This window comes from Saccostrea cucullata, unplaced genomic scaffold, assembly GCF_032062105.1.
Source record: "Saccostrea cucullata isolate Sc308-1 unplaced genomic scaffold, CSIRO_AGI_Scuc_v1 ctg3566, whole genome shotgun sequence".
NCBI classification, from domain to species: domain Eukaryota; kingdom Metazoa; phylum Mollusca; class Bivalvia; order Ostreida; family Ostreidae; genus Saccostrea; species Saccostrea cuccullata.
This window is the reverse complement of record NW_026932994.1, coordinates 1-16,079: the sequence shown is the minus strand read 5'-3', so window position 1 is coordinate 16,079 and position 16,079 is coordinate 1. Positions and strand designations below refer to the sequence as shown.

Below are 16,079 nucleotides of genomic sequence, written 5' to 3'. Positions count from 1 at the left end.
AGTGACGGAAAACAATCCAATTTACATGACTGGACATCAGTTTATAACCTTTCATTGATCTAGGTTTCCAAATAAAGGCATTTTCATTACATGCTACTATATATGTTAACGTGAAACTGGAAGAGAAGCAATGGAAAATCAATAAATTTTACAATTAATTAGTATCAGACAAAAAATTAATGTTTCAATTCTAAAGAGAGAGAGAGAGAAATTTAAATTAAGCTGTGTGTAATAAGCTAATTTGATTATGTAATTAGCAGATATAATGTACACTAACACATGTTGAAATTTAATTGATAAAGATTTTTGAAAAAAAAATACAGATTATTGCATACAATTTATAATTCTTAAAAGACATTTTGGATATGTTAAAAAATTGACTGCCTACACTACAATGTACTAATGACGTTCAAAAGCCTTAATATTTTTAAACAAGATCTATACTGCATTGTCCTTCTCTGACTAATGAACTAATTTGATTATGTAATTAGCATATTTAATGTTAATATTTAATTGATAAAAATTTTGGAAATAAATTGACTGCCTACACTACAATGTACTAATGACGTTCAAAAGCCTTGATATTTTTAAACAAGATCTATACACTGCACTGTCTTTCTTGACTAATGAACAAGTGATAAACCCGTCAGTAAATAGGTTAGCGCTTTGTTTCTTGCATCATAGAGCATGTTAAACCCAAAGGAGAGAATGTCATTTTGTTAAGCACAACGCACCTGTCTGACTCATGAAAATAAACATTAAAAATCCATGTCTCAAATAAAAATAAAACATTAAAATTCCAGAAGTGCATGAACACTTAGCAAGCAGTAGTTATACAATTTGCTGAATGAACATTTTTACAAGGATGACAATTAATATTGATGAATGGACTGTCATTTTTACGGAAAAACACGGGATAAGCCGACCAATAAGAACCGATAAAAAAACGATGAAATGCTGTCAAGATACGGAAACTATCGAACCTTGGCGGAAACTAACGAAGAATGACAGATAACCATCGCAGTCTTTAGACAGGCGAGGAGAAGCATAGAATATATTATATGTCTTGGAATTGTTTATGAGAAGTTAAACGAATCATCGGACCATAGCGGACTATGGCGTCTTGGATGATTGAGAAAGTTTAACGATGGACAAAGTTAACACTGTCTATAAATCTACAAAGTGATGCTTTAATTGTATCAACAGAAAGAATTAATGTATATTAGAAGAGGCGGATTTCAAAATTTAATAGGTGAGGGTGTTTTTATAACTTTGACTTCTTTCACCTATTGTGAAAATAATATGTAATAATAAGGGTCTGAAAATAATTAAATCATCGACAGTTTTAAAACAAATATTTTTCCTGCACTCTGTTAATGATCAAGTCATTCATTCAACATTTTGTTAATGTTCCCTCTATTGACTTGTATAAAGGGACTACTGTTAGGATCCTAATTAACCGTATGAGATGTGTAGTACCGTGCCCCCGGGCCTAAGAAAACAATAATGGACAAAACGTTTTATACACAACAGTGTATATTGATTCCCCCCCCTTTTTTTTTTTTTAAATTTTTACTTGAAGATGTATATTTAGTTTAGGACTATAGTTAGGACCCAGTAACAATTTCAGCATTACTTAACTATTCATTTATTGATATTTTATTAAATTCTTAAATAAAATCATTATCATTATTATTTATCCTGATTCAAAACGTCAATAAGAAACCATTGTTTCAGTATGAAACAATACTTTGTATTTGTCCAGTCATGAAATACTTTTGACAGTAAATTTTGATTCAGCAATATGGAAATTAAAATAATTAAATTATGTATGTAAATATTTGAACACTGAAAGAAATACCTATAGTTAATTTCACTATTGTGCCTCGTAAAGCATTCGTTGTGATTAGTAACTTTCCTGTTTACTGGCTATGATATTGAGTAGAATGGTCTCATTGAGCAAGGGTCGTATAGATACCAGACGATCCAGAGAAAGTTACTTATTGCCTACTTATTTTAAGAATATACGTTTATTAAACGTAGGTAATCAGAGATTACAGAGCTCACATCAACGAATGTTTAAGTAAGGTACATGTAAAATCACACAAGCAACATTCTAAAAGTGTACATCCAAAAATGCACCAAAAACTTTAACCCGTTTACCCATCCGGAAAATGTAGTCCAGTTTCAGCATCTGAAGCATTTTTGGTTCTACACACACAAAGGTGGCTTACATAAATTTTATTTGAAATTCACATGAATTTTATGTGAGATATTTGAAATTTATATGAAAACTTAAATCAAATTCTGACATAACATTCATAAGATTTGTACACGAAAAGCATATCGCATAAATATAGTGCAAAGAAAACTTCACATGAAAGTTCTTACAGATATGTGAATATCATATAAATGTTTTCACATGAAATTCGTATGAAAAAAAAATATTTACATAATTTTCACATGCTTTTCATATATTTTTCAGGGTTAGGGTTAGAAAGGGATAAAAAGATAATGACATGAATATAATTCGTATATGTACGCGACTTTTTTTTCTGTGAATGCATCCTTTGATGTATCATCCATGCAATTTTAGCCAAATTAGGACTCATAGTTACTTGAAAATGAGACCTTCACAAAACACATTGACCTTACCAATCATCCGGAAAATGTAGGTCAAATTCAACATCCGAAGCAAGCCTGGTAATGTGCATTCTTAGATGTATCACCCATGCAGTTTTGGTCAACCTAGGGAATATAGCTACTTTGAACTGAGACCTAAACCAAAATTTGCACCAAAAGTGTTAAATTGCTCAAAAAAACTTTAACCTTGTCATTCCTCTGCTGAAATTGCAGCATCTGAATCTTTGACTGGTACAATGAAACACACTAGAAGCATCTATCATGCGTGACTTATCAATATAGGTCATAGAAGTAATTAAAAACAGAAATTAAATCTGCTCCAAAAACCTTTACATTAACCTGGGACGCCTACGTCGAGTCTTTCACCGGGGGCGAGAGTATCGAATGGAGTGCTACTCGCACATTAACCCTTACACAATATACGCGCCGTGATTTAGGAATTTTTTAGAAAATTGGGTGCGACAGAATTGTTCAGTTCAATGTACATTGTCAATTAAGACAAATGCTAAATATGTTCAGCATGAACGAATCTGAGATCTGTACAAATATCAGGTATACAGATTTTAACTGCAATGATGATTTTCGTGGTCCAAGAGAACTCTTGTATATAAAGAAGTGAAATTGATCCAGTTCGGTACTTTGAACAAACCTGATTATAAAGTATGTAGCCTGCCTCCATTTCTGTCTCAATTAATCAGAAATTCAACTTCCCTGTCCATTCTATCATTTTACATTACATTACATCAGACATGCATGTTCGCTTCTTGTACAGATGGCCGTCTCTATTCTATATAGATTGGTCTTATTTACAAACGTAGCGCTATCGCGTGTTTAAATGAATCTATACTCCAAAAAAAAAAAATAAACAAAAAAATAAACAAAAAATAACAAAAAAAAAGAAACGCATATTCAGATAAAACATGACTAATCTAAGTTTTCAATTCAAACCTTAATTTTTAAAAATGACTTTAGTGAGTGTTATGATCATAAAATCAAACATGTTCCAAATTGACAAGTTAAGTTAATATCATTGACGTCTCCTCTATGTTCTAGAGGCATACGTCTTAACCAATCCATAAGTCCTTTGCGACCTCTCAGTGCTAGTGGATTTCCAATGTACGGACGTCGTGCACGAATAACAACTCCTCTCAGTCTGTCACGAAAAAAATTGTGCACTTTAAGCTTATTTCGGCAGTATGTACAGCAGTTCTGGGTCGATTGCGTAGGTGCTGAAGGAGTATCTGACGGCCCTGTCTAGATGTGGTATCCCGTTGACAGTCAGTTCTTGACCTGTCATCCGTGTTCATAGTTGGTGGAGACGTGCTGCAAAGCCGATTGAGGTACAACAAATGCAGTTGAAAATTCTTGTTGCGAAGCGCCAGTTAGTATCATTGTTAGAGCTTTGTTGCGTTCATCTTTGCTTAGGCGTGGCATTGCAGCATCAACATTGCAATCAAAGCATAAATATAAAAGTAGGTTTATTTGGAGTGTTTATCTTTTTTTCTAAATAAAAAATTTCATTGAAAATAGACCCGCGATTTACAAGACTTAAAAGAAATCATGTAAAACAGAATTTTCATAAACATGATTAATCAAAGGAAATAACTCCACAATTTGGGTTTAAAAGCCCATGTTGTACTTTAAATAGGTCATACATGTAGGTATCCAATGATAAAAAAGATAGCTGTTCCATATACTCAGTACTTTTTCAAATTTCTTTGATGAGTAAAACAATATGCCTTTCTTTTTTTGGTTGTATATTTACTAAAACAAGGGTGTAGAGGGGAAAGGGTCCATTTATAAAAGGCTTTTGTCAGAAGGTAGAGGGACCCATTATAATTACAGTAAAACATGCTTAAAACGAAGTAACAGGGTTTTATCAAGATGGAGAAGGGTTTATAGAAAATACAGAGGCTTGCAGATATTACTCAATACTGTATATAGTATCAGTCTCCTAGGTTTCTTCATTTTAATATGTAAATACATGTATTGAAATATCTCTATTACAATGATATCTCACCCAACCAGCCATCTTATTGATGGGGCAGTGGTTATAGCATACAGTGGTCTGAGCATACAGTGGTTAGAGCATACAGTGGTTAGAGCATACAGTGGTTATAGAATACAGTGGTTATAGAATACAGTGGTTAGAGCATACATTGGTTAAAGCATACAGTGGTTAGAGCATACCGTGGTTAGAACATACAGTGGTTAGAGCATACATTGGTTATAGCATACAGTGGTTATAGCATACATTGGTTATAGCATACAGTGGTTAGAGCATACAGTGGTTATAGCATACATTGGTTTGAGCATACAGTGGTTTGTGCATATAGTGGTTATAGCATACAGTGGTTAGAGCATACAGTGGTTATAGCATACAGTGGTTATAGCATACAGTGGTTAGAGCATACATTTGTTATAGCATACAGTGGTTAGAGCATACAGTGGTTATAGCATACATTGGTTAGAGCATACAGTGGTTAGAGCATACAGTGGTTATAGCATACAGTGGTTATAGCATACAGTGGTTAGAGCATACAGTGGTTAGAGCACACAGTGGTTAGAACATACAGTGGTTAGAGCAAACAGTGGTTAGAGCATAAAGTGGTTAGAGCATACAGTGGTTATAGCATACAGTGGTTATAGCAAACAGTGGTTAGAGCATACATTGGTTAGAGCATACAGTGGTTAGAACATACAATGGTTATTGCATCTGCATTGGAGTTGCGGAATATGGAGTCGATCTTTACGTCACGGGTTCGAATTACACTGTGGTGCGTGGAGACCGGTCCCTCGCATGATACCATATAAACCGATGTTCCGTGTCGCAGTCGATTCTTGCACAAAAAGATTCTGATTGCTCAATGGCTTTAAGTGCCCAGTATATGTCAAAATTTACCGCTCTCCATCGCAAGTGGTAGCATCTCCGTATGAGTTGAACATTCTCTAGAAGGACGTTAAACATTACAAACAAACAAACAATCTTATTGAAGGGAATCTTGATATTCTAATATGGTAGTACAAATGTAACTGTCGCAAAGTATGTTTTAAGGTATTCTTTACCAATCTTCAAAGGATCAGTTGATATTCAATGTCTATCATAATAAGGCAGTAATATCTGTATTTCTTTACAGGACGAGCGCATCGTTAAACCAATGAAATCCGGTATGTTTTCCCTTCAGGGTGGAAGATTTCTGGCCGAGAGAGCGTTTTGTTTGGTTTTCTTGATACAACTTTGTTTTATTGGTGAGTACTTTTGCAGTTGCTCTTATTTTGAACTACAATACCACTACATTCTGAATATCTATACATAGGACTGTAAATGTATAATATTTTGCGTGTACGATATTTGGCGGAAATTGATAACAAGTTAGCGAATCTCCTTAGTACCAGTCCTCGGAATCCATGGAACATTCCAGATTTAATAAATGTACCTTTTACTTCAAACAGTTACTTGATCTTACCTCATGTAAACAAACATCATGGCTGCTAGATCTATGTATCAGTTATTACCTCCCCTTGCTTTCCATCACTTCCACTATTATGGTTGCATTATTGCGCAGTAAATTTGAACTGATAAAAAGCAACATAATTTTACATCCAAAGTTGTTTAATTATTTTAAAATTAGATTATAAGGAATGACTCTAATTCTTGGCCAAATTATCAAGTATAATCTGGTTTGGGTCAGTTTTGCGGATTATAAAGCGTAAACTGACCCAAACTGGATTATATTCCTTAATTTGGCCAAGAATAAGAGTCATTCTATAAATGTTACATTCATAAGAGGTAAGTTTCAATACGCCAGTTTCGAGATTGTAACTCTCCTACGATAGAGGCGCAAAAAGTACCCATTTCAGCATGGAGGTGGGACAGGTTGTCTCTGTATACAAAAGTGCATAAATAAAAGAACGATATTTATGGCTTTTAAAATTAATTAAATGTTATAGAAAGATAATAATGTTATGCAGTGATGCATTTGATGATATTATCAAGCTCAACTATGCATTTTTACAATTCTACTATGAATTTTCGGGTACTTGAAAACGAAAAAACGTCATAGTCTTTATAAAAAGTAACAGATTTTTTTCATTGTACGAACATTTTCTAAAAAGTAAGTGTTTTTAAGTTAAAATAAGGAAAAGAATCAATATGTAATTTAGATTCACGACGTGCAATGACCAGATGCATGTGTATCGTATTTATAAGAGGTCCATATCTCTTCCCTCGTCCGAAAAGCCTCACATCCACTGATATTTTCTTTTTTGTTTCGATATTTTTAATGCAAAAATGATGCCTTTACTTTAATTTGATTATTCTCAAGCTGCAGAGTGCATCCTGACAATCGTGTAGCTATGATAAACCGGTATATCGATGATGCAATGTATCCAACATACACAGTATCAAATATCTGTCCCACCTGTTTGTTTACGCGGCAACGAAACTCCCCTCCTCAACGAAAGAGCGCACCAAGGGAGATAATCTCGAAACTTGCGTATTAATCTAACGCCATATCATTTATAACGACACTGACAAAGGAAAGACATTTCTAAAATAATTAATGCACTAAAATAATATAATGTGCACTTTTAATGGTATGAATTGGTATGCATTTTCTGATTGATGAGCAAAGCAAGTTCAAAATAGGTATGATCAATCTAAAACTAGGTGGGTCTGAGCAGTTTATATATTTATGTGTCCATTAAGGAGGCTAGGGGTCAACAAATTATTTTTTTTATTAACCACCAGATATAACTTATTTTTTGTTTTATATATGATATCTTGAGCCGTCAACTATCATTGGAAAAGAAAAATTTCATCAGTTTTAGTTTTAAAATTTGATCATTTTATTATATCTTTATATGGAGCTCTTCTTCTAATGGAGATCAAAATAGTCTAAAAATGGCCACCAAGTCTCTTTAAGCTAAGTTACAAACCTTATACTTCTGTTGACATACAATTAGAAGTTGAGTAACAAATAAAAACGAGTGTTTAATATCAAATAAACGTTATATTCGTGTGTAGATTTTCGTAGTTTTGTAGAATTTATGGATGTCAATTTTCCAGTAATTTACAATTTCAAAAGAAATGCTGATTATTACTGATATACAATAGATACCTGATTTACTTGGCATTTGAAAATAGTTTTTTTAAAGCAGGTATATATATGAGAATTAACCTGCAATATCTCGATTCATATATATACCCCAATAAACCAACAAAAAGAAACGTGGAGACACGTTAAGTATACTGAAATATTTAAAAGACATTACTTTTTCCATTTACCAAAGCTATAACACGAAAAATAGGTTTTACCGCTTTTTCCCTCAAAGGTTATGGCGCAAGCGCATTATGTGAGCCTGGTTTTTAATTTCCCACTCTTTTCACCCAAAGGTTATGGCGCATGCGGACTACGTAAGCCTGGTTTTATTTGACCTCTTTTTTCTCTCATAGGTTATGGCGCATGCGCATTATGAAAGCCCAGTTTTAATTAACAAATTTTTTTTTAATACAAAGGTTATTGCGTATGCGCACCATGTAAGTCCGGTTTTGTCAGAGTTGGAAGGTGGTGCTTCTTAGTACACACAGAACCCGATACTATGAACAACAGTGTGGCAGTTTGTCAGCAACTGGGCGGATCCATGGTCGTGATTGGCAGCGCAGAAAAGGAAAAAGCGTTGACGTCATATATTGTGGGTATGTATGCATGACGTCATATATTTTAGGTATGTATTCATGACGTCCTATATTGTAGGTATTTATTCATGACGTCATATATTGTGTGTATGTATTCATGACGTCATACAAATGTATATTGTGGGTATGTATGCATGCCGTTAAATAAACTCAAAACCTTGATAAATGTTAGATAAACAAAGCGGTAACGTTTAACATAAATCTATTTTTAGAAAAGAATAATCATAGTAAAAACTAAAGGAAAATTTATAATCCAGAAATAAATTGAAAACTGTGATTTTTATTCATTAAAGAAGCCTTGAAAAGTATTATTCAAACAACGTAATGTAAGATGCACTTGCAGGTGAGCTAAAATATATGTGACTAAATGAGATCGTCAAATCGTCAGCACGAACCATGAAGTATGTTTAATCCTCTTTTTTTAGAGAACGAGCTTCTTGTTATGACGGACCAAAGACTGGTAAGAAATGTGTTTTTATACAGTGGCTTAAAAATATATATTAAAAGGGTCTTTGATTGAAAAAAGGATCATAGATAGAATGTAGGTTATGATATACAAGGGGGCGGGGAAGACATGGAAAGAAAGAAAATAGAAAGACATGGGTCTAGAGAGAGAGAAAGCAAATCATGTGTACTTTTTGTTAGTTAAATTGCTTTCAAAGGTCCCTCTCGAAATTTTTTCATTCATATGGGGGCCACCACTAGCCGTGAAATAGCTGCAAATTTTGACCTTTACTCGACACTCAGGGCCATTGAGATGTGAAGTACCATTACCTACGACCTTGGTCCACAGTAGGATTAAAAAAAATTCTATCTAGAGCAAACGAGGATCCACCAATGATCGACGCGGGCCGCCATCTTATGTTTGAAATATGTAGGAGATGAGGAGATAACAAACAGAACTCAAGCTCAAACGTCTACGAAAAAATACAAAATAGGAGCAGAGCAAAAATCGACTTCTAAACACCATAACAGATACTTTTATAGAATGCCATTGTTATTTCATCCGAAACATGAAAAAAACTGTAAAGGTATAACTACCAGCTATGCTCTAGAACGATCAGCTTCATTTGAATACATTCATGGTTACTTCTCAAACAAGTGATATGATTCTTCTTGGAAGTATTAGCTAGATTCATTATTTTTTCGTAATTTTTCGAACTGTAGTTCACAGTACATGTACTAGCATTTCTCAGTATTCTGTGCCTTTTAACTAATGTATTATAATTGTTTATCCATTATTCATACACTGAATTGACGACGGGTTTATCCTCTATTTCATGATCATGACAATGAGCACACGGCGGATGTGACCGGTCAGCAGGGGATGCTTACTCCTCCATAACAACTGATCCTACCTCTGATGTTTCGGAGGTCCATGTATACTCTGCTCCTATTTTGTATTGTTTTATGGACTTTGATATTGAATACTGTTCGTTATCTCCATATCCTTCTTGTAATATGAATTATACTTACATTTGCTTTGTCTTCTGTCAGAACCTGTATAAAGATCTAGAGGTCATTATGAATGGAGACGATGAAATGGACAAGTGTAAGTCATTCTAAATAAACTGAAAGTGAAAGTAGTGTACAAACTGAAAGTGAAAGTAGAATACAAACTGAAAGTGAAACAAAAATAATTTTTCAAAGTCAACTAGATTCAATTTAAAGGAAAAGATACAATTTTAAATTTACATATTTAGAATGGAAGGCCAAACTGATTAAAAGTGGGTGATTTAAAGAAATTATAGCTTAAGAGAGGATCAATATAAAATTGTCACATCTCTTATTTAGATCTAATGAAACCAATACAAATGCCAGAATGAAATTTTTGTTTTTCTAGTTTGTGAGGATTACATGATGTATGGCAGGGAAAGCAAAACATATAAGCACTTCATAAACAATGAGGTAAGATTAAAAAAACGGTTAAAGTTTAAATGGAAAAATTAGACTTTTTAAAACCGAGGTGATATAAGGAAATTATATAAAAACACAATGTCACATTAACTCGTTTTGTAACGTTTGTGTATCACAAGGTAGCGTAACATAGATTATCAAACTTCATCATTATGTATGTAAAAAAAAAAAGAAAAGAAAAAGAAAACCAGTCGGAAAAAAAATTACAAAGGGTCAAACTGTAAATGAAAAGAAAACCACGTCGAAAAAAATTACAAATGGTCAAACTGTGAATGCATGTTGAAGGACGACTAAACTACGTACACATTAATAAGTCACCTCCGCCTTCCACATGAATGATATGGATCTGAAACAGCTTCGTGTTTCAAAAGCATGATTTATGCTATACAAATTGGGGCAAAGCAACAACGGGCCTCTTAAACAACGGAACCTCAATTAGGTGTCATGGAGGAGTAAACCTTACCTGCCGACGTTGCACTTTGCTCCTTTTTATGATCGGCATCCCGAAGTTTCTGTTATTACTGAAAACTTGTGAGAAACCTACTTTAAGACCCACTAGCAAAGCAAATAAAGTTTACCATTCTTTCCTGCATTTATTTGACTGAAAACCACAGAGTACTTAATTCACCTTACAAACATAACACTATACATGCATCTTTCATAAAAGATATTTAAAACATAGTAAATATCTGTATCCATGTGATGTGTATCCTCTAGATTCCTTTAGGGTCACGACCCGAGGACCGAGCCAACCTGACAACCCCTGATGGATTCAAGGTCGCACTGTCCTCCATCCCCGGGGCCGGTATGGGGGCGTGGACCCACATCCCACTGTCTAAATACACGATCCTGGGGTCGTACGAAGGACTAGTGAGGACAGACGTCAGCGATAAGGACCCGTACTCCTGGGTGGTAAGTTCATACAAATCTAGTTGTTTGTTTGTCTGTCTGTTGATTAACGTCCCTCCCGAGAATTTTTCACTCATATTGAGATGCCACCACTTGCCGGTGGAGAGGCAGCAAATTGTGCCCTATGCTCGACACTTAGTGAAATTGAGCAGTAAGGGATGTTTTTCGTACCAGTATTTACTGCAACACGTCTTCAGTTTATACGGTCGCATTTAAAGGATCGGTCTCCATGTCCAACAGTGGGATTAGAACCCCCAACGTAAGGATCAACTCCTTACCTCTCGGCTCTGGAGCAGATGTTCTACCACTGCGCCACACGGTCGAAACATTTAGGTTGCACTCATTCCGACCACCCCCCTCAAACACACATTAGATTTCTTTTAGCAAGAGAAAAGTTGCTGATTAGCGACTTTGTTTTAGATACTGCAAACCATTTCATTTCTCCGAATTTGTCATGTTGAATGTTTCTTTAGCCGATGAATTTTCATAGTTTTTCATGATTTTCAAGCTGCATAAACGTTGTTTTACCATACAACTATTGTCGTAACACTTTTTTTTCAATGGACAATATGCGTTAAAGCTTGCTTCAGCCTTTTCTTCATTACGTAATCATTAAAACTACTCTCTTGGATTTTCAAGGTTGAAAAATTACAAGGAAACGGAACTTACGTCATAGACGCCATGCCACTTGACAGCAGTAATTGGTTGCGTTATGTTAATTCTCCACGTAACTACAAAGAAGAAAATGCACAGGCGGTACCTTGTGCTGGCCTGATTTTCTACATGACAATAAAGGAAGTACATCCGGGTTCTGAGCTGATGGTGTGGTATGGAGACAGTTATGGCCTCCATCTTAACGTCAGCAGAATACATCCGGGTAAGTTACGGGTGAAACAAGGATGTCGATCCCGATTCAGTTACAGAAATAAAGATTAGCTTCAGAATACATAGGCCTAAACACAAAAGCAGAGAGTACTTACAAAAGTGAACAAGGACTTTCTAATCTACACAAAATACTTAACTTTTGTCTCTGTATACATATCATGCATAAAAATGGTATGTGTGGCTTTAATTAAGGTAACTTTTGTCTCTGTATACATATCATGCATAAAAATGGTATGTGTGGCTTTAATTAAGGTATATGTCTATATATTTCTAAAATCTATACATGTATATGTTTTCTGATCAAACCCTACATTAACCTATTCTAAAGTGTATCTTTTAAGTATTTTCTATTGTAAAGATCACGACTTTTTTTTACAGAACACGATTTAAACGGAACAGTGGTGTTCCGCGTCAATATCCTCCACATCTTAGATAAATATGGCGACGTGCTGGCGTTTGATGACGGCACCATTGTGACGTATGACAACTGGATTGAGGACCTGACGTATAATGTTGTAGATAGGAAATTCGGACTTCTTCTGTCATATGACGTCAAAAGAAAACGATGGAGGTGGATTCCGGAAAGGAATTATTCGTATTTTACGGATAAAAATGGACTTTATCTCCCTTTTGTGTGCGAAGATAGAGATTCTGAAATTCCAGACGGATGAATTTGTTATCTTTTAATTAGTAAAAGAAATCTCAATGGAAAAGTTATCTTTCCTATAATTTAACATTCGTGGTGCTTATTTTTGAAATAACATCATAATAAACGACTATTATATTATAAGACATATTCAGACTGACTGTGAACTTCCAAGAAAAGTGAATTCTTGCGCGTTGATATTTCTTAGGTCTATAAAAGAAATAATGTGCATCTTTCGTTTGATGTAACTTAGCTACATTTATTATTCTTTTAAACATTTATGTGGTGTTTTTAGTATTTTGTAATGAAATTGTTCGTATGTGGATTAGGGCAGTGATTTAATTTTTCCTAACCAAGAATATGTTGTTGTTGTTGTTGTTGTTGTTGTTGTTGTTGTTGTTGTTGTTGTTGTTGTTGTTGTTGTTGTTGTTGTTTTTTTTTTTTTTTTTTTTTTTTTTTTTTTAATCAGTCGAAATTTTTTTTTGTATCATTATGCAATTATAATACGTATCCCTAGATATAAAAATAATGAATTAATAACCTACATTTTTTAATCATTGCTAGCGTTTTTAAAATTTTAAAATGTCCTTATTAATTTGTTTAACATTTTTACGAGATATTTTCATTACGGTCAAGTATTTCATTTCACATATCAGGGTGTTTCAGAAAACATGCAACTGTTTCGATTGATGACACTTTACTGGTGTTTTAGCCTATACCATGCACCAATATATCAAGAGTGTTAAGTCAGGTGTGTAAGGGTGTCCAATTAAATGGATTTAAAATAGTTGAATGGTCCTCCAAACATTTGTTCTAACCAGTCCATAAAAGGTTTAAGATTCAAAACATATCTCAGCATCTGATCTACTCTTTATTTACTCAATCTGTTTACAAACTCAGTAATTTAACAAAAGGATTTCATGTAAGTCTCTGGAACAATGCCTCTTTAGTAACATTCAAAATGTTTTCGTGTGTTTTAGGTGTCTTTTTCTTTTTTTCTTTATCTTTGATCATGTATTAATTCTTCCATTAATAGCTATAAAAATTTACAGATTTATTTATCTTCCACTTTATACTGCTGTTAGTAAGTTCTTTGCATACTGTAAACCTTACTTTCATGCATTGCAACAATCACAGGGACTGGAGACATGCTCTGATAAAGTAGTATCGGAATTCCTGATGATTGCCTTTCATTAAATTCCACATAAAGGATGAAATTATCTGTTTTTCAGTGATGTCAAATATAACGTCATAATTAATTCAAATAGTAATTGTTTTCTTAATTTTTAGCTCTACTGGTCAGTGACCAGAAGAGCTTATGCGATAGTAATGCGTCCGGCGTCCGTCCGTCTGTCTGTCTGTAAACAATTTTTCAAAATGCTACTCCTCCTACAGTTTTGGTCTGATTTCAATATAACTTGGCACACAAGTAAACTACACAAAGATACATAATTCGGCTAATTGTATTCGGCGCGTCGGCGCGCCAGCGCGTCCATCTCATCCTAATATCACATAAGTATTTTCTCCCTGCTTTAAAACACTCTAATGACAGCGATTTTCTTTTTAATTTAGCATTATCGCTTATATTCGAGTCGACAGCCCGAGCCCGATTGTAATTCTTTTGTTAGGTGGATCCAGAAAATTTTCGATAGTTGGTGGTGGCTCAAATCGCAAGGGTAAGAGGTCCGAGACATAGCGTTAGTAATATTTATAATGTCAGTTTAAATATGAACTTTCCAGGGATCGGGATCCCCTTTAATCCATTCACGTCTTACCACAATTTGTATAAGAGTAATCCGAAATTTACCGCATTTTTTGAGTTGGCCTACTTTCAATCTCTCTCTCTCCCTCCCTCTCTCGGTTTTTATATACACTGTATTTACTTTATGTACTACACACAGGCGTCGGAACCGGGAGAGTGGGATTAGGCTTACAAAGATAGACATCATATAGACCTGTATTAAACATTGGGGCGTAGCCCCCCCCCCCTTCCACCTTCAACAGGAACGTTGCAGAGTAGTCGAAGAAGGGTAAGTGGTAGTGTTTAAAACAAAAATAAATAAAAAATACTGTAATAAGTTCGACCCCCCCCCCCCACGAAAAAGGATTTTTGAGTTTTAACAATCTTGGAATTTTGTTGAGAATTTTCAGGTTCGAATTTTTTTTCTTACATTTACCTCCCTCCACACACACTTCCAATTTGCTTCCCAGGCCAATGTGATAAATCAAAATTTACCAGTACTGCGTTATCCCCATAGATTCTTGAGTGTAACCTCCTTTTTAAAGACTTGATGTTCATGATAATAAGCTGCCATGCATTGGTATCAGTGTTTAAAAAAGATACCTTGTTACGTTTAAAAATAATACTAAATACTACTAAAAATTAACTTGACTTTATTACAGGATGGGGGTTAGCTTTAGATACAGAAATTGCTTTGCTAAAATAGCCCTTTTAAATAAACTCTTGGTCAGAAAAATACTACCTCACTAATTTATTGAAAAACTGAACAGAGAAAAAGCCTTACACATATCATTCTAATGTTATAGTGCAATCAAAACAAATCTTACCTTTTTGACTCTGTAGAATCGTGTCATTTCTTTTTTATTAATTTCTCACAAACTTCTTTATGAACATGTATGAAGCATAAACGAACATAATTTGAAAAAATTGTGAATAAAATGTCAAACATTAAATTTTATCGAAACCGTCATCAAAATCAACTCCTATCAGTACTTACAGTTCTTTGATTAGAAGAGGAATATCAAATAAAATATCGGGCCCGATACATATAAGCGATAAATTTTATAAACAAAATCTGTTGCGCGAGCGCGCCGACGCGCCAAATACAATTAGCCCATAATTCTGTGTATCGGTTTTTGATTTCGATGAACGGTGTTGCCGTGGTTACTAAAAATAGAAATTTCTGGGAAAATCATTCAAAATGCTACTCCTCCTACAGTTTTGATCTGAATTCAATATAATTGGCACACAAGTAGACTACAATAAGATACATAATTCTGTTTAACGGTTTTTCATTTCGATGAGCTGTGTTGCCATGGTTACTGAAAATAGAAATTTCTGTGAAAATCATTCAAAATGCTACTCCTCCTACAGTTTTGATCTGAATTCAATATAATTGGCACACAAGTAGACTACACTAAGATACATAATTCTGTTTATCTGTTTCTGATTTCGATGAACGGTGTTGCAATTGTTACTAAAAATAGAATTTAAAAAAAAACCATTCAAAATGGTACTCCTCCTACAGTTTTGGTCTGATTTCAATATAACTTGGCACACAAGTAGACTCACTAAGACACATAATTCTCTTTATCGGTTTTTGATTTCGATGAACGGTGTTGCCGTGGTTACTAAAATAG

At 34.3% G+C, this 16,079-nt stretch overlaps 1 protein-coding gene across 1 annotated transcript; it reads left to right on the top strand.

Moving 5' to 3' along the window:
• Nucleotides 1-1,082: 1,082 nt before the first annotated feature.
• Nucleotides 1,083-12,946, top strand: LOC134236821 (histone-lysine N-methyltransferase PRDM7-like). The gene is made up of 9 exons (XM_062718957.1): nt 1,083-1,252; nt 5,781-5,892; nt 8,162-8,341; nt 8,767-8,801; nt 9,839-9,893; nt 10,185-10,249; nt 10,976-11,170; nt 11,807-12,044; nt 12,431-12,946. The coding sequence occupies exons 2-9, from the start codon at nt 5,802-5,804 to the stop codon at nt 12,721-12,723; spliced, it is 1,152 nt and encodes a 383-aa protein (XP_062574941.1). The 5' UTR covers nt 1,083-1,252; nt 5,781-5,801; the 3' UTR covers nt 12,724-12,946.
• Nucleotides 12,947-16,079: the final 3,133 nt, after the last annotated feature.